The sequence below is a fragment of the Rhinolophus sinicus genome, chromosome 17, assembly GCF_057876585.1.
Source record: "Rhinolophus sinicus isolate RSI-liver-muscle chromosome 17, RSI-T2T, whole genome shotgun sequence".
NCBI classification, from domain to species: domain Eukaryota; kingdom Metazoa; phylum Chordata; class Mammalia; order Chiroptera; family Rhinolophidae; genus Rhinolophus; species Rhinolophus sinicus.
Window position 1 is genome coordinate 37,841,167 of NC_142517.1, and position 17,901 is coordinate 37,859,067.

Here is a 17,901-nt window from a genome sequence, read left to right on the forward strand (position 1 = left end):
CCATTTTATAAATGGGCAAACTGAGGCAGAGAGGTCATGTCTTACCCAAGATCACAAAGGCAGTAAATAGTAAAGCCGGGTTCAACCCCAAGCAGCCTCTTACCGTTCCCTGGACTACCTGGCTTCTTCCTTCTGGATGAAGAGATCTTCCTAATGTACTGTGTCCCTGATGCCCAGAAACTACTATTCAGGCATCACAAGGTCTCTGTCTTCTGATAGGTTTTGTTTAGGTCTTGGTGGGAGATGAGACGTGATGCAGCTACTTGGTAGCAATGATGGGATCATAATAATTATACAGCACTGAAAATGACAGCGAGAAATACTGATAAGAGAATCCATTGAAAAGCAGAGTTCTCCAGGAGAAGGTCCGCTGAGGCTTGGCTAGGGAGAGGAGACATTCTAGGTGGCCGTTGATCCTTCTAAACGAGGTGTATTTGGAAGGAGGACGAATGGGCTGCCTCCTTGTGCCAGCAAGGCCACGACTGCTGACTAAGTTAACAGCAGACGGATTTACTAGCAAGACACAGGAAGAGGGGTGCTCTCAGAAAAGAGCCCTCAAAAAGGGATGGGAACGTCCAGCTTTTATAGTAAACAGCGAAGGTACATTAGAGAATTAAGGCAGGCAGGCAATGGGCACTGCTATCGAAATAGAAAACCCTTAAAACAAACAAACAAACAAACAAACAAACAAACAAACACTAACAACTTTGAAATCATCTGCTCCAAAATAACAATAAAATATTCATCCAACAATGTCAGTCCATTCCTGGGTCAGGCATGATGCCAAGCTTTCTGTATACGAGTGTATGATTCCATTTACTTCTCACAACAATCCTGCAAAGTAAACAGTATCTTAATTGTGCCTATAAGGAAGCTGAGGTTCAGAGAGGGTAAGTGATCTGCCTACGGCCACAGAGCTAGAATTACACCAGGGTCTCCAGAATTCAAAGCTGGTGCACGTTGCCTCCACACTAATCTGCTATCCTGCGATTCAAAAACTATTGACATTTTTTTCTTTTAATGACATAACTGAGTTCTACTAGTATTATAACAACTATTCTTCCCAAGGCATAAATAAAAGCTTACTTGTTGGTACATTTTATTTTAATCTATTCAAGAGGGTTTTACTGCTGCACATAAAAGAATTTAAACTTTTGGAAACGATACCTCTGACTTCAGCGAAGGCACCCACTCCAATAATAATGACAACTAATATTTACTGAGTGTGTTCTAAGGATCAGTGCTATTCTCAGGCTTTCTATGAATCAATTCCCTTAATCTTCACACCAGCCCCAGAGGTTAAATGCTACTGGTATTTCTAGTTTTACAAATGAGGAAACTGAGGCACTGAAAAATTAAAGAACTTACATCTATTAAGGAAGATAGCTGTCGGCCAAAATACTACTCTCAACAGAATTTCCCCAAATGGTCTGTTGCCCATGAGATTTTTTTTAGAGCTTTACTGTGTTGTCCTACATACTGAGTTTTAAAGAGATATGCAGCTTCCTCCTGCCCCTACCCCGTTCCCCCCCCATTTTTGGGGGAGGAGGGTCTAAGAGCATCTGGGAGAAACTACTTAGGTTCCAAAAAATAACCTTACACACCAGCAGTTTCTCTGGATTTGGGCTCCAGCTGGCACAGATTCTGTGAGACGTGCCTGGCTACCCTGAGTGAAAGCGAATGCTAAGAGAGAATGTGAGCGAAAGCGGACCACAAATGCATGAGCATGTAAATAGGAAACGTTCTCTAAATAGAAGCCGGAGGTGGGTTTCATTAGCAATATTTAAGCTGGATTTGACAAGTCCTTCAAAAGCAAGATCTGTGTAGCTCTTGGCAGTTGACAAAGGTCTTTCCTGTCCATTTTCCTGGTCAACTTTTAGAACAAGTTGGTGGTGGGAACAAGCTCTGTTAGTAGTAAGTAGCCTCCCCACAGAGCTCAGGAAGGGGGCTGTGGGGGGGACTATGAGACCTGCCAGGGCATGCAGGGAGTGCACAGTAGCAAACCCCAAATTCAAATCAATGACTTTCTACTCCAAAACCAGATCCGACTTCCTGAGCAAGCTGTTTCTCTTCCTCCAAAACAGAGGAACTATGTTTCTAAAGAGTACTACACAAAAATTACCTTTAAAATATCTTCTTTGTCATTGTAACTAAAGGACACTGTTATCGAACTCTACCTTTGGGCAGCATTCTGCAGAGCTGGCCCCTTTAACTCTGTCCTTCCGCTTGAATCCTTGATTTTCTGTGCAACAAGATCAATCTCTCTTGCTGCTCGTTCTACGGCCTTATCATTCTTCTTTGCTGGCGTCTCTTCCCCTGCACTGAGTTCTCAGAGCTCAGGCCCAGACTCGCTTCTCTTCAATGTCCTTCCATGACCATGAACCAACAATTCCCGTTTGTTCCCATCGTCAAACCCTCTTCTGCCCTCTTACGTGGCTGTCACTACACAACCCAGCTGCATCCTCGGCGTCACCACTGGCCGCCTCACAGCAATCCGAAACGCCCTACTTTCCAAAGGTGACCTCCTCCTCCTGCTCCCACACCTGATTCTCCACCTGGATGTTCCAGTCCAACATCAGGAACCTTCTGCGACTGCCCACTCACCTTCTTCTCTGACGTCGGATCAGCCACCAGTCCTGCATGTCCGACAGGCTACGTCTCTCTAGAATGCAGCCACTTTGCTCAACCCCCACTCCACCACTGTCCAACGCAAGCATCAGCCTCTTTGGCCTGGCCTAACTGGTCTCTTCCACCGACTCGTGCTCCTTCCAATCAGTTTCCTTGCAGCAGCCAAAGTTGCCTTAAAAACACAGATCTGGTCCTATTCCTTTGGTTAACATATCTCAATGTTTTCTCCCTATTCTGAGGAAAAGTCAAAATTCCTTAACAAGGCCTACGAAGCCCTGCAAGACCGTGCCTCGGCTTCTCTGCCTGGCATCCCACATGCCCCTCTGTCCTCCTTCAGCTGGACTCTGACCAAGAGGCCTCCAAGCCAGGCCCGGCGCCCGGCCCTGTGGTACACTCTCTTCGTGTGCGTTCTTCACCGTATCACTCTGGCAATGATAAGGATTATTTGGGTGGTTATTTGCCGAATGCGTGTTCCCCTCACAGATCTAGTCTTCACAAGGGCAGACTGCATTCCAGCTCCTGCACAGAGAATGCAGAGTGGAGGCAGGCATCCACACCTTTGTCACATGACTGCTTATAGGAATAGGAAGAAGATTTTCTTTCTTCTACCATATGCTTTAAAAAAAAAAATTGAGCTTTATATCATGGAAAGCCCCAGTCACTCACAATAAAAAGTTAGCAGCTTATGGGAAACTCGCTGCTTAGACTGCCAGGCTCTCATTTTGTACATCAGGGCTCCACTATTACTGCCAATAAGATACCGGTAGTATTTCTTTAAAAAAACAAAATTCAGGCAATAGAACCAAAACAGTAGAGTACGTATTAGCTAGAACTGGTTGTTTGATCATTGGATGATGTTATGTTTGTCTTGAGACCTAGATGGCTTGAAACACTTAAAATTCTCCAATGAATAAAACCTACTACCACGTAGCAAGTTAGAGCTCCTGGGGTCAAATTAATTCATTGCCGGGTATTCTCTCCCCCAAATGAAGGAATAGAAGGCTCTTAACAAGTTAAAACAACAACAACAACAACCATAAATCACTAATATCATCTCAAAACTCTTGAGCAAAATCAGGCATCATCACAAATGTTCTGCCCAAGGTCAGTCTGAGAAGATGGGCAGAGGGCGTGCCCTAATACCTCTTGGCCCCTAAATCTGTGATAGAGAATAAAACACGTTGTGCTTTATCAAGGCCAAGTGATGGACATTTTTATGGAACTGAACAAAAACAGAAGAGGCCCTACGCATACTTTCTCTCACTACGGATGGACTCATTCACCTGAGCTGGGTTTAATCAAGTTCCTGGAACTTAGTTGTAAATTGTATTTTATCATTGGTCACAAGCTGAGAGTCTTGCACACACTGTTTAATTGGCCTGAAGCCACGTCCTTTTCACAAAGATGATAAATGGCTACATTCAGTGTACAAAGTCCTTCTAAGAATATACAGATACTGATTTAGAACCCAGCCTAATCCACATGGCTACCCATAAATAGCACAGGACATGCAGAGCTTCCTTAGAAAGCTCTGGTAGGAGGTGACATCTGAGATCACTGAGGAACATGAAGGCTACAACCTACACAGCCTCATGTCACCAAAAGAGCATCTGAAGGGCCTGTATTTGGAAACGGGGGTGTGTTTCCCAGGATGTCTACACAAGCCAACTTGACACACAGTGACACGAAATTCCAAACTCTAACTATGGTTTTCAACTGCTTCCATGTGACAAAGTAGCCCACGTTCCTACTCAGGACACCAGAAACACAAGTTGTCACTCCAGGCCAGGGCAGCAGATGTGGACGGGTATCCAGTAGGAGCAGGACGTGGGAGAGGAGTCCCTAGTGGCAGAGACAGTCATTACTTAGGGGTTCAGAATTTGCAGCGATCTGAGTATTTAGGATTTATTTTTCTTCTCTATCGAACAATAGGGGCAAGACAAAGGATCAAAAGATAAAGCCAGTACAATCTCTTGCTGTCCTGTGGTCACAAGCATTCTAGCTTCTGGTGAGGAGCCAGGGTTCATGCACGCTGGGACACAGAGGAAAGCGTCTCTGTGCATGCAGACACCTGTGCGGGGACTTAGAGGGTGTGTCCATGTGGAGGTTTGTCTGCCATGGAGTCTGAACACTGACTTGCATCCAAGGCAGAGGCTCCAGAAAATGCCACAAAGAAAGAGACATGAGGCTTTCTCAGCAGTAGCTCTGGCTGGGAGCATGAAAGCCAGAACCGGCTGAAAGATGAGCCCCTGCTGGGTGCAGCTTCTCTGCCCTTCCTTAGGAATCCTTCAATTCTCAGGGTAAAAGACCCCTGAAGAAGAGACCAGGTAAAGACTATGGTGAACACACAATGCAATACACAGATGACACATTATAGAAATGTTCACTTGAAACTTACATCAACTTATTAACCAATGTCACACCAATAAAGTTAAAAAAATTAAAAAACACCCGACTATGGAAAAGCATGCTGAGTATGGCTCATGAGCTGAGAGGCACAACAAAGGTAGTGACAGCACTTAGGCTCTGAAGTCCAGTCCCCTGGATTTGAAACCTGGCTTCCTCTCAAGTTGTGTGACTTTTAGCAAGTTATTAACCTCTCTGAGGCTCAGTGACATTACCTTTAGATTGGGGCTATTGGGAAGATTAAATGAGACAATTCACATAACATGTTGAAAAGAGTACCTGTCATATAGTAAGTACTTTGTAACTGTGAGAGATGATTATTCCAGCAACTTGAAAAAACACATAAAGCTGAAATAAATTGTACTAGGTAAGAAAATCCGAAAACTAAAACAATACAATGCAGCCTCTGAAAAGACTCTGTACTAACTGAGGGTCTAGGTCCAACGGCTAAGAGTTCTAAAATTTTAAAAAGAGGAAGGTATTAACCACAAGCCAGGAAAGAAGCAGGGAAAGCAGGATTTGGGGACAGAGCCTGAGAGGGCACTCACTGCCTAGATAGGGACAGAGGCTGGACCAGTCTAAGGGAGTACACCTTGGATCCAACCAGTAGAGGCCTCTGGTCCTCGGGAGACTTGGGAGCCTAGAGGAAATGGTGTGGCTCGGGGCTAGAGGCCAGTATAAGAGGCCAAACGCTGGCCTGGTGGGCTGAAGGACATGACACCGGGGTACCTTTCTGACAATTTCAATTTGTACCCAGGAGAGTAACCAGAGGAGCAGGCACCTCCACTGCTATAGTTTGTACTTCACTTCTGAAATCTGCCTGAGGACACCTGCAGTCGCTCACAATAAAAAGTTAGAAGCTTAGAGGAAACTCACTGCTTAGACTGCCAGTGAGTTTCCCCACCTCTGCCGGCTCCTCTGCCGGCCTCTGCCCCATAGCCCTGCAGTGCCGCTGTCTGTGACGGTGTAAATCCTACACTAATGGATGGTGAGCTCCGAACTTCTCATGTACTGACCATTCTTCACACAGACAATATTACAGACTTATATACTTAGAAAGGAAAGTGCTTCACTTGCCTATTGCTGCTTGCAGAAACCTGTAAAGTGCAATTCTGAGGATTACAGTTGAAAGCTCTAATTATACACCTACACTTACCATCTCAGGGCCCATGTGGTCATTGGGATCAGGGAGACCTAGTATGAATCCTGGCTTTGCACTTACTGGCCCTGGGACATTGGAACCAATTACTTCCCCTCCCTGAACCTCCGTATCCTCTTGTTAAATGGAGACTAGATGCATTTTGCATGAGAAATAATGAATATATGCAAAGAGATAATGACAGTAGGTAAAATCTTGGTTATAAGCAAAGAACCCGACCTAGTACTTGGCACACTGAAGTCACTCAGTAATTGCAACTGTTGGGTATTATTGCTGCTGGTCTGCATACTAATATTCCAGGGACATAATGAGGTTGATGGGATTTATTGCAAACTGGAACTGAGGCCCTCACTGATTTAAACCAGGGAGGCTGGACCTGGACATGCCATTTAAAAAGCAATCTGCTCCTGCTGCCTGCAATTCACCACCCTCTAGCTGCAGTGGCCACCTGACACTGCAAGTGCATTGCTGTAAACCGTTAATGGGGAACGAGGCGGTATTCGGGAGAACTGTAAAATCACAGTTAGTACAGTTAGTGAACCTTTCTTTCATCTGCCATCCAACTTCCCCAATAGCTATGATCTCTCAGTTTCCTAATTGTCTACAGGCTTTGATTTATGTGGCAGAGGAAGGAGGCCTCAGAGCAAGGTTCTGGGAAGGAGGCTTTAAGGAACGTCTATTAAGACCACAGGGTGAGAGCCGTGCCCAGGACAAGCCATGCAGGAAAGTATGGGTGGTGGGATGGTTTCCCACAAAAATGAGAGCAATGCCTGCGGTGAAGGCAAGTCTTGCCCACATGCAGGAAGATAGGCCCTGCGTAGCAAAGGGAGTCTGTCTGGAAGGACGTGGAAATACCAATAAAAGCAGGCCCTGCTTTTCCATACGTGACATTTCACTTACCTGACTATTCACTGTGGTCTAGTGAACACCTATATTTCATTTCTCAGTCAGTGACTCATTCATTCATACCTTAGTCCATTCATTCCACAAATGTTTACGAGGCATCTATTGTGTGCTGGGCACTGTTCTAGGGACTAGAGATACATGATGTAGAAATACATCAGGGATAAAACAGACAAAACCCCTCTGTGCTCAGGGGGCTTCCATCCCAGTGGGGACGGCCAGATATGTGAAAGTACATAAGAGTAACGGTGAAGGTGGTCAGAGCTACATAAAAATAATAAAGCAGGGCAGGCAGCAGGACATGCTAGAGGGAGGAAGTGTGATTTTAAGTCAGGTGGTCAAAGAGGCCTCCCTGAGAAGGTGGTAAGTGAGCTAGGCTCGAAGGGTTGAGGCCTTCACCCGCTTTTGTGAAGTGACTACACCAAGGTCACATGCCCGGCCAGGCATGGGAAGTCCTTTGTTTCCAAGGTGTGTGTGCTCCGAACAGGCTCTGGCCCTGACCTCATGGGTGGGATGTGGGCCCACAGTGTGGACACCCAGGGAGTGGCCCCCGCCAAGGGCCGTGGGGTGCAGAAGCGTCCAAGAGGGTCCTGACCTCCTCCAGCCGCCGGCGCTGCTCCTTCTGCTCCTCGATGCGCTTCTGACGCTCGGCCAGCAGCTGCCGCTTATGCTCCTCGTTCTCCCTCTGCTGCTGCTCCAGCTGCTGCCGCCGCAGGGCCTCCGACCGCTCCTTGTTGGCCAGCTGCAGCCGCAGGAAGTCCCGCCGCAGCGTCGACTCCCCGGGCAGGTTCAGAATGGAGCTGCAGGCAGGAGACAGAGATCAGGACTCCCCATGGGGCCAGGGCAGTCATCACCACTGTGGGTCTTGAGGTTCAAGATCAGGGCAAATATCTCACTCGTGTACGGCGAAAGGAGCCATATGCTTAAGCACAGGCTCTTAGATCCTCTACTAATTATGTTACTGACCCCCAAAGAGACTGAGTGAAGGTGAGACTAGTACCCAGGCTCCCTTTCAGTGTGATTATTGTATACACACGTTGTCAGCATCCCTAGCGGGATGTCACATTCTCAGAGTCATCACCTCTCTCCACGACTGTCCACATTGCTCCTTCACCCTTGTCACAAGGCAAAGATCTGTTGTTTCTACAGTCTTCAGTGGGTGTGCAAGCCCTGAGCCCCAGACTGGCTTATTTTCATGTTTAAGAAAGACAAGAACAAAGCCAACAAATAAAAATGAATCGGGGGCAGCGAGGGAGCCTACTCTACTTAGATGAGTACAGGCCACCTTCACTCACCACATCACCTCCCTGACTCCTCTCAGCAAACCCCAGAAGGCAAAGGGCAGGCTGCTCATGTGAAGACACGATGAGCCAGGGAGGGGAAGCGCCTGAGCCAAGGTCAACTGAGCCAGGACAAGAACCCGAGTCTGCCAAGTCCAAGAGCTCAGGACTTGTCTCGCTGCACCATCATTAGAGTGAAGTTAAGTGGTTTGGTTCTGGACACAGAAGGTGCCACGGGGACTTCAAACCAGCTCACTGATTCCCAGATGCCCTTTGAGCACCATGAGCCCCAGTGTCTTATCTGTAAAATGGTGATTGTATGTATGTATGTGTGTACTTCTACGTGTGATGCAGAGAATAAGGGGACAGAGGAACAGCATCGACAAAGTCCTCCTACGTCACTGGTGGTCGAGGGCTGCCCTACTCACCACCTAACTGCATGTGAAAAACTCAAAAGTCACAGACACAACAGCCTAGTAACAGGCACGTAGAGAATGGCTCCTGTTTATTCATAGAGACCTAGCCTTTTTAATCTTTCTGGCAGCTCCCACGTGAAAGAAACCCACTCAGTAATTACTGAGCAGCTCCTATAAGGCAGGCACTATCATAGGTTCTAGTGGAGACAGCAGGAGCTAACCAAACTTTCTCTCTCGAGTTACCTTCTTGTGGGAAAGACAGAAAAATCACTAGGCAGACACATGAATAATTACAAGTAACATAATTTCAGGTATTAATGGATTCTATAGAAGATAAAGTGCAATAGTTTACGAGTGACAGTGGCAAGGTGCTGGGGTGATTAATGGTTCCACTCTGGTGGATGGGTAATCAAGGAAGACCTCTCTGAGAAGGTGACAGTGGAGCTAAGACTCAAATGATGACGTCATGAGAAGAGGTGGGGAGAAGAACCCTCAGGCAGAAGGAAAAGCAAGTCCAGTTGACCCTTGAACAATTCGCAATTAGGGGTGCTGACCCCCTGCACAGTAGAAAATCTGGATATAACTAACTTTGGACTCCCCCCAAACTTAGTTATCACTCGTTATCTATGAGGAATTGGTTCTAGGACCGCCCCCACCCCCACCCTGCCTGTGGACACCAAAACCAGAGGATGCTGAAGTCCTCTCTATAAAATGACGTAGATCAATTCATATTGTTGACCCTTTGCATCTGGGCACTCGTGCAGTTCAAAACCACGTTCAGGGTCAACTGTAGAGAGGCCTGTGGTAGGAACAGGTGCGGCCTCTTCCAAGAGCTAAACCCCAGTCGGTCTTCCCGGAACAGAATGACTGAGAGGAAGAGTGGTGCAGAGAGGGTCAGAGAGAAAGGGCAGTCCGGGTAGAGCACGTGGCCTTGGCAGCTACACATGGGAAGGTTAAGCGGGAGCGCAACATGATCTGATCTGTTTGGCTGCCGAATGGACGACAGTCTGCAGGGGGGATGAGGGCAAGCAAGGCCACCAGCCGGCTGCTACTGCAATGGCCCTGGGGTAGAGACTTCAACCAGGGCGGGAGTGGAGGGCATGGCAGCTGGGGCAATCATCTGGGAGCAGAGCGGGTGAAACCTGGTGGTGGCTCTAATGCGTGGAGTGAAGAATGACTTGCAGGTTTTGTCTCGGCACTAGGGCAATGGCGGTAACGAGACCTGGGGTGGAGAATGCTGGGGGAAGAGCAGGCTGGGTGGCAGTTAACTTGGAGGTGACATTCTGTTTTAGAGAGTGGTTAGGGTACTATGCGAGATACTGCCATAAAATGACATAAAAAGGCTTTCTTTGCGACGCTGCATGGACACTGCTTGCGTTATATGAACAGGCCTTCTCCAAAACTTAGTCTTTGTGCAGAACTCTAAAACAAACCCCAAACGATGGCACTTATATACACAGGCCACAAGCTCTGAGGGAACCTCGTGTGCACACGAAGCTGCTCTGCTAATATGAACTGACGTGGAGTCAACGTCAGGCAGTCTGAGTTGTCCTGCTGACTCAATCATTCATTCACTTGGCGGAGGGCCCGTTACCACCCTTGGACTTCTGCCTCAGTTCAAAAGGAGGTAACCACTGTCCCTTTCCACTTTTCAGGATTTCATGAAGATTAATTAGATGTGTCCGTACAACAGGACTTGGGACATAATCTTCTATGTGCCATAATGACATTGCAATGGCAGAACTGTGAAGGCAGGGCTAGGTCAGCCCACTGAGGGATTCCAAACACGCGGGTTAGCAGGTATTCGTTCAAACGGGGTTTCTCAGTCTCTACAAAGGGATCGAAGGCTGACATGCCCGCCTGGGTGAGCTTTGGAAAAATAGTGCGTAACTTCTCTGAAAGCAAGGCATTTGGTCCTTTGCTTCATAAGACCATGTCATTACTTGACAGTCATCATTTTTATGCAGCTAAACCGGGGGTAGCCAACACACTATGTATCAGAAGGCAGAGAAGAACACTCCTTCTGTCTTTGATCTTGGGAATTCCTGTGGGGGGTAAACAGAACAAACGTGGGTGGCCCTGTCAGCTCACTCCTGCCCTCTTCTGGTGGTTTAACAGTAATCCCGCTGGGTAGGTCTAAGCTCAAAAAGAAGAGCCCACTCCCCTAGAATATTCCAGCAGCATTGGCTGAGCTGGCTCCTTCCCTGTTCAGGGAGCTCCGCCTCAGCAGTACAGGAACTGCTCCTTCTCCTAGAGTAATGGGGTCCCCTTACTGGATGGCTAAAGGTGGGGATCCATATACCGCAGTGACGCTTCTACCTGTGCATTTCCCCCAATAAATTTCACTTCACACATACAGTGTGTGTGCCATGGTGTGTGTGACGGTGCCCCTGAACTCACCAAACGGCTGCCAACTGAATTCTCTCAAGAAAGAGAAGTCCTGGCAGTGTGATCACACTGGCATTAATTATTTATAAACAGACTGGCAGAAAGCCGGAAGCAAAGTCAGGTGAAATTCAAAACGTAGAGATGATAATAATAAAGCAGCACTTGATCCTGGGGTCCAACATGTGACAACAGGCTAGGCATGGAAGTTTCTATTTAGGGTTCATCTCTACAGTGTAATCTGATTTCCTGGAAATCATTTCCTCTTGGATTAGGATACGGTGAAAATACCAAGGCATGTGGCAAGGGCAGTGGGTGCCCCAATGGGTTTCTCCAAGGTATGAAGTAATGAACTGAATGACTCAAGTCCAAAACTTGAGTCACTTAGGTCTCCGGAAAGTTGTAGTTTTAGGTACTTTTCATCCTGTATTACCCAGATAATTGCCTCCTGCCTATTCTACACGTTATGTGTGTGAGGAAACAGGTCTTAGAATAGAGACCATAAATCTCGGAGGACAAGATAAAGAATATGCTTATTTGCACGTTTTTGTCAGAGTCTGCCGAGGGAAATTTTTCCCAATTAATGAGTGTGTTGTGGGCAATAAATTAAATAAGACCATCCTGCCAGATTCTTAAAAATGAACCTATAAATCAACAGGATAAGTGAATTTCACACAAGCACAATTCAGAATGTGGAAAACGAGAAGACTTGGCTTTTGCTCTCCTACCTGGGCTCTCCTGAGTCATTCTCCTCCTCTTCTTCCTCGCTTCCACTGTACTCATATTCTGTCTCATCTAAAGAGAGACTCACAGAAGGTTAGTGCACAAAAAGATGTGATAGCGCCATAAAGCCCAACCCCCTCGCTTTATCTATAAGTAAATTGAGGCCCAAAGAGTTGTCATTAAACGACCTGGGATAGGCTCCAAACCTCCTGACACTTCCCACCAGCTGGGTTCAAGTACATGGAATTAACCACATCTAAGACTGTCCCAGCTGACTCAAGAAATTTACCCGTGATGCCTTGTGTTCACACAAAAGCGAACACAAAGAATCGAAAAATCGCCGTTCAGTTTCTGTTGACTCCCACTATGGGACTATCTAAACAAACCTTTTATTGGCTACTGTTAACATATTGACAGTATTTATCTTTTCTTCAGTAGGATTTTTATTACGACTTCCATGGACTCACACATTGACTTTAGATATCTTGATAAATATCAGAAAAACTTTTGACGACACGTACTATAAAAAACTACAGTTAAATGTGTTTTGATTGACCCACTGGCAACATCCATTTAATTCAATAATACGCTAAGCAAGTTACTGTGCAATAATGAATAATGCTTTGGAGGAGATCAGAATAGGCAAGATGGACAAGTAAATAATTCTAGTTCCCATGATTCTGAAGAAAGGGCGCTAATCCTTGTTGGGTCTCTCCCATGCCAGTCACCATGCTAGACACTTTACCTATGATCTCTCACTTATTTCTCATAACACTCTTTAACATAATACTCATTTTTCAAGTGAAGATACTGAGATTACATGAGGTTAAGTGATATGACCATTGTCGCCTCATTAACACATCTGGGATTTAGATTTAGAATTCATTATTTAAAATTCTCCAACTTTAAAACTAAGTGTTCTTTCCAACATATTACATGTTAAATAAGAGTACATACAAAGAGCACTGAGATATGAGAGAAGGGAGCAGCTAAGTCCACTGGTCATAATGGGAAAAAGGACCAGTGAAATCTTTGAGAAGAAAATGAGCTGGGCCTTGGAAGATTAGTGGCCCTTTTCCAGGCAGATAGCAGCTGCAAGTGGTGGGCAAAGGTCATTCTCAGCAACATAACCTCCTGACAGTGGCTGTACTACAGTGCACGGCATATTCAGGAAACAATGAGTTATGAGTGGCTAGATGTCTGGGTGTAAGAAAGCAGATGGCGTGAGAAGGACCAGCAGGTCTGATATGGCCTCCTGATCCATACATACCACGCTGAGAACTTTTCGTAGGCAATGAGGAGCCTTTGGAGGAGCTTTTGATTGTACGCAAGGAAGGGTATCACATTACTGTCATCCTTTCAGAGCTGTGGGTTAGTAATTACAATTTTGAAGATATTTGTGCACCCCTCAAAGGAACTGAAACTGCAATTTGGTTACGCTACCACCAGGTGCAGTCATCACATGATAACTATTGAATTTGATCATGACCTTCAACACACCTTGCCTTCCATACTTTTTAGCCATTAAGAGGATTATTTTAAAAAGCCAAAAGTGTAATGACTTTAAAGTGTATTTTTTAAAATCACAAATTAGCTTCATATATTTAGATATGTATGAAATGTTCAGGCTACTTATGTAAAGAACCTTCATAATGTGTTTCAATATTCCACACTAAAAGTTTAATATCCCAAACTTTCCTGAAATGAATCAACAAGAGTTCAAAGTAAAATGCAGAAATTTTATCTATGAAAGGAAATGATAGCAAGGAAAAAAAGCTCCCAATTAATCCAATCATTTTTATTTCTAGGGTAAAACCTTCATTTATCAGGCTTCATAACTGTAATACTTCTCCAGGATCTGGTTTGATTGCTTTTATATTACTGGCTTAAATTAGCATGTGTCAACATATCTTCAAGTAAAAATAATATCAGGTAAAAAAAGTCATAAAACAATGCACATTAAAATTGTTTGATTCTACCAAAAGCTGGTCTTAGAGCTGCTAAGAGAGTGAAAACGTATTAGAGGGAGCAAATTAGGTAGTTTGACCAAACTGAGCAAATGGAATGAAATCTCATTTGATCAATACCCTTTCTTGAGGAGCAGACCAAAATAAGAGCCTCTGGTGGCTGTTAGTCTGAACAGAGTTAGGTTCCTTAAATTACCATGTAACCCTTGAGTATATCTACTTCCAAGAAACTTACTCTTCTACTCTGCAGAGAAGAAACACACTAAAAGGTCTATTTTCATGGGATGGTGAGTTCTGAGTCATATTCCAGAGTTTGCGCCAACAAAATGTGGGAACAACCCAAGGCACAAACTTTACCCATTCTTACTCACAGGTCAGAGGCAGAGAAGTCGCGAGTTCTCTGAAAGTAACCCTGAATAGTACTGAAAAATTATAGGTCAATGACGTCTATATGATAATAGCCAACATTTATTGAATAAGTCTATGTGCCAGACATTGCATCAAGCATTTTACAAGCATTATCTCATTTAATCTTTGCAACCATGCCAGGCAATACTAATTATTGTTATACACCCAGTCCTATTTTAAAGATTAGAAAAGGGGTGAAGTTCGTGTAACTATTAAGGGGTAGGGACAGAATTTGAACTCAGAATTTGAGTCTGAAAACAAGAGTCCAAGCACTTAACCTACTTTATATCCACCGTAAAATAAATTTCCTTTTAGAGAAGTTGGCCTTTAATGGTTGCATGTCTGACACACCACCCTAAAATAGTCTCTAAAATTTTGACTTCACAGAGTAGCCCAAGACCACTATTAACAAAGAGCAGTTGAAAGATCAGTCCTGGAACTTTCTAACCTTGACTTGCCTATTTCTCTTCATGCCTAGCTTCTCCAGCTTGGGCTGCCCTCCCAGCTCTGTAGGTTCTGACTGACACCTCGTCCGTCTCCACCACTAACACCTGGAGATGGGCCTCCTTTTTGGCTGAGCCTCATAACATCCTGCTCCTGAGTCTAACCTGGTAACACATTTTCCCGAGTGCCTCAGGCTGGCTGCAAAGATGAACTCTTTTCTTGACCGCTCACCAGGATTTCTCCTCCTCCCTTAGTCCTCTGATGACCTTTCCTCTGCCCAGTCTTGACTCCTACGCTGCTCACCGCCCCACACCTAGGTCCCTGCTCATATCTTACCACATTACAGATATTAAATGCAGAGGCAAAGAAGAAGGGAAATTCAAACTCAAAGAGAGGACCCCGATCTTGTGCTGCCCACCATCCGCCACTATTCCTTTTGGATTGTGCAGAACAGAGGAGAAAGGGGGAGAGGATAGACGCAAGGAAAAGCACATCACCAAGTACCTCCCATCCTCGGTCCCTGGCCTTCCTCTCTTCTCTCCACTCCCCAAACAATCAGTGCTCACCTTGCCAGCCCTCTCCAGCCTTCTCATTGCCACCCCCCTGCCCGCTGCCCCCTCCTATTCCCACTTAGGGAACACTCACCTGTCGGCTCTCTGCATCTCTCCCTTACCTTCCACACCCCAACCTTCCCTACCTCCCTGCCCAACTAGTCACAACACCAGACGCAGACCACATGAGGTTTTACCTTGGTCAGGATGCTAATTAAGGAATTTTGAGTCTCTATTCACACAGTCCTAGGACCCCAAGTTTGGACTTGAGTCCTTTCTAACGATGCAGTGAAAAGATAGTGTGGTGTCACAGCTAGAGCTATGAGTTTCTGAATCTATAAATAAAGAAGTGCATTACATGATCTTGCAGCTCAAAAAGAAAAAAAAGAAGCCTGGTACCCTCCCTTTTTTTTTTAATCACTAGGTCTATAAAAACATTCATTCTGACTTCTAAACCTAAATTAGAAATGAGCCTCAGAGCACAAAAACTTAAATGTTGAAAACTGCCAGTACAGAAAAATGCCAACTAAATTTTTTTTTTTTTAGGCTGTCTGTCTTCTGTGGATTTTTGGTCTTGGTCTTCAAAACATGAATATTCATTTGAATTAAGAAAATCACTTGTCATATTAAACCACTCCATAGTACTACTCAACATGACTTTTTGTTCTGTGCCTGGAAAAGGTGCTATTTCTTGCAGTTCTATTCTTTCATGAAAGATTCCATTTCAGGGGTCTCACTCCACTGATGCCCACAGGCTGTGATCTCAGAGGCAGCCCCTCACACTAAAGAATAATGCAGGCCCATTTGAAATCCCCACGGCCACCTAGGAATACGTCAAGAGCCCAGGACTCACTCCATCTTTTGTTTCCCTTGTTGAAACGAAAATGTGTTTCTAACCTTTCTCTCCTCGCTTCTTCTTTGTTCTATCAATATGGTCCTTGAGTTGAATGCGGACCTGTCGTTCATTAGGTTGGTCTCGTATAAATGGATGCTTCATCAGTTGCTCTGTTGCTGGTCGCTGGCTGTGATTCTTTACCAAGCAGCTCTCAATAAATGACTGGAATTTTTTTGACCTGCCAAACAAAAGAGATGAACCCAAAGATAAAAAGACACCCAAAGAAAAGCAAACCTATATTTTCTGAAATGTTAGAATTAAAAAAAAGAAAGGAAGGAAGGAAGGAAGGAAGGAAGGAAGGAAGGAAGGAAGGAAGGAAGGAAGGAAATAGGTCTAATCAGCCAACATAGAGATCAAACCTATCACAGAGTAAGTTTAGCCCTTTATGGTACAATGCAGTTCAAATGCATCAATACACAACTGAGGCAATGGATGGTGTGATATACATGAAAGTGTTTTTTACAGTTTATACATACTATCACATATCAGACCAAAAGAAACCAAGAGTAGAGAAAAAAACCCCATGGGAATCATACCTACAAGGCCCACTGGAACGGGGGAACCAGAGAATTTTTCTCCTAATTCTTTTAAAGAATTAGGAGAAAAACCACTCTAGACAAAGGACAGTTCAGGGAGGTAAGAAATCAATGAAAAACTAAAGTTGGAAGTGAGCACACTGCATGTCAGGGGACACTAAGGTTAGCTGTCTAAATAAGCCAGAAAATGCAAGCTGGGGAAAGTAAAACCAAGGTGGGATAGATTGGATAGGGGAGTACATTTTGTAAAAACAAGCAAAATTCTTACACGGCAAACTTGATTTGTCAAACTTTTAAACTGGTAATTTCAGAATCACCTTTGAACTTTGCTTTCCAAGCAATAAAAACAGGATGTACGCATATGTTTGCTATCAACTCAAGGTGCTGGAAACTTAACTTTAAGGGACTAAGTTCATACCCCGAAGCAAATTATCTCTCTCTAAAAAGGCACTGTTTCCTCAAAGATAAACCCTATGCCACAGACGCACAGGGGCAGGGGAAAGCTGGTTAGAGATATCACACCAGTGATTAGGTGGCAAGTCCACAATGTGGCAGAAATTAATGGTGGACTTTAGCTATGATTCATGAGTTAGGCACGCAAGTTCTTGCTGAAAGTTCCAAGAAACTGTCCAGCATCATAAATAATTAAGCTCACAACTCTATAGCATGCCTTTCTGAGGTGCCCCATTGGCAGCGTGGCACACCCACCTCAGAGACTTTGGCGGAACCCTAGTCACTGCCCCCCCCTGACTATCCCCACCCTGCTCGGAGCAGGAGGGAATCCATTTTGTGCTCTCTGTCGTCCTCCTGTGAAGCACTGTGGAATCACAGGTGCAGATTCCAGGAGCAAGCCTTTCCCAAGCTTCCCAGCAGGCCTCATGCGTCTACAGAGGATGCCAAGAAAAATGTATACACATTTTAAGAAAGGAAAAAACTGTATTAAAATTGTAACAATCAATATATCCCAAGAACAAAAGATGAATACAAGTCACGTTTGACTTCCGCAATTACAAGGGATGCTTAAAGTAGTTACCATCAGCATCCAGACGATTCTGATTACGGCGAACAACTGCTTGAGCAACGTTAACCAAAGTGTCCACTTGTATACATTTTTTGGCATCCCCTGTATGTGTGTGTGTGTGTGTGTATATACACACACACACACACACACACACACACACACACACACACACATACACT

At 44.9% G+C, this 17,901-nt stretch overlaps 1 protein-coding gene across 9 annotated transcripts in view; it reads right to left on the reverse strand.

The window, feature by feature from the left end:
• Positions 1–17,901, reverse strand: part of TNIK (TRAF2 and NCK interacting kinase) — a 363,868-nt gene that overhangs the window by 79,534 nt on the left and 266,433 nt on the right. For all 9 annotated transcript variants that reach the window (XM_019735248.3, XM_019735239.3, XM_074327892.2 and 6 more), the window contains 3 exons: positions 16,168–16,343; positions 11,906–11,972; positions 7,692–7,896 (listed from right to left, as the gene is read on the reverse strand). In XM_019735248.3, coding sequence (XP_019590807.2) covers positions 7,692–7,896; positions 11,906–11,972; positions 16,168–16,343 — 448 coding nt within the window. The remainder of the gene's footprint in view (positions 1–7,691; positions 7,897–11,905; positions 11,973–16,167; positions 16,344–17,901) is intronic.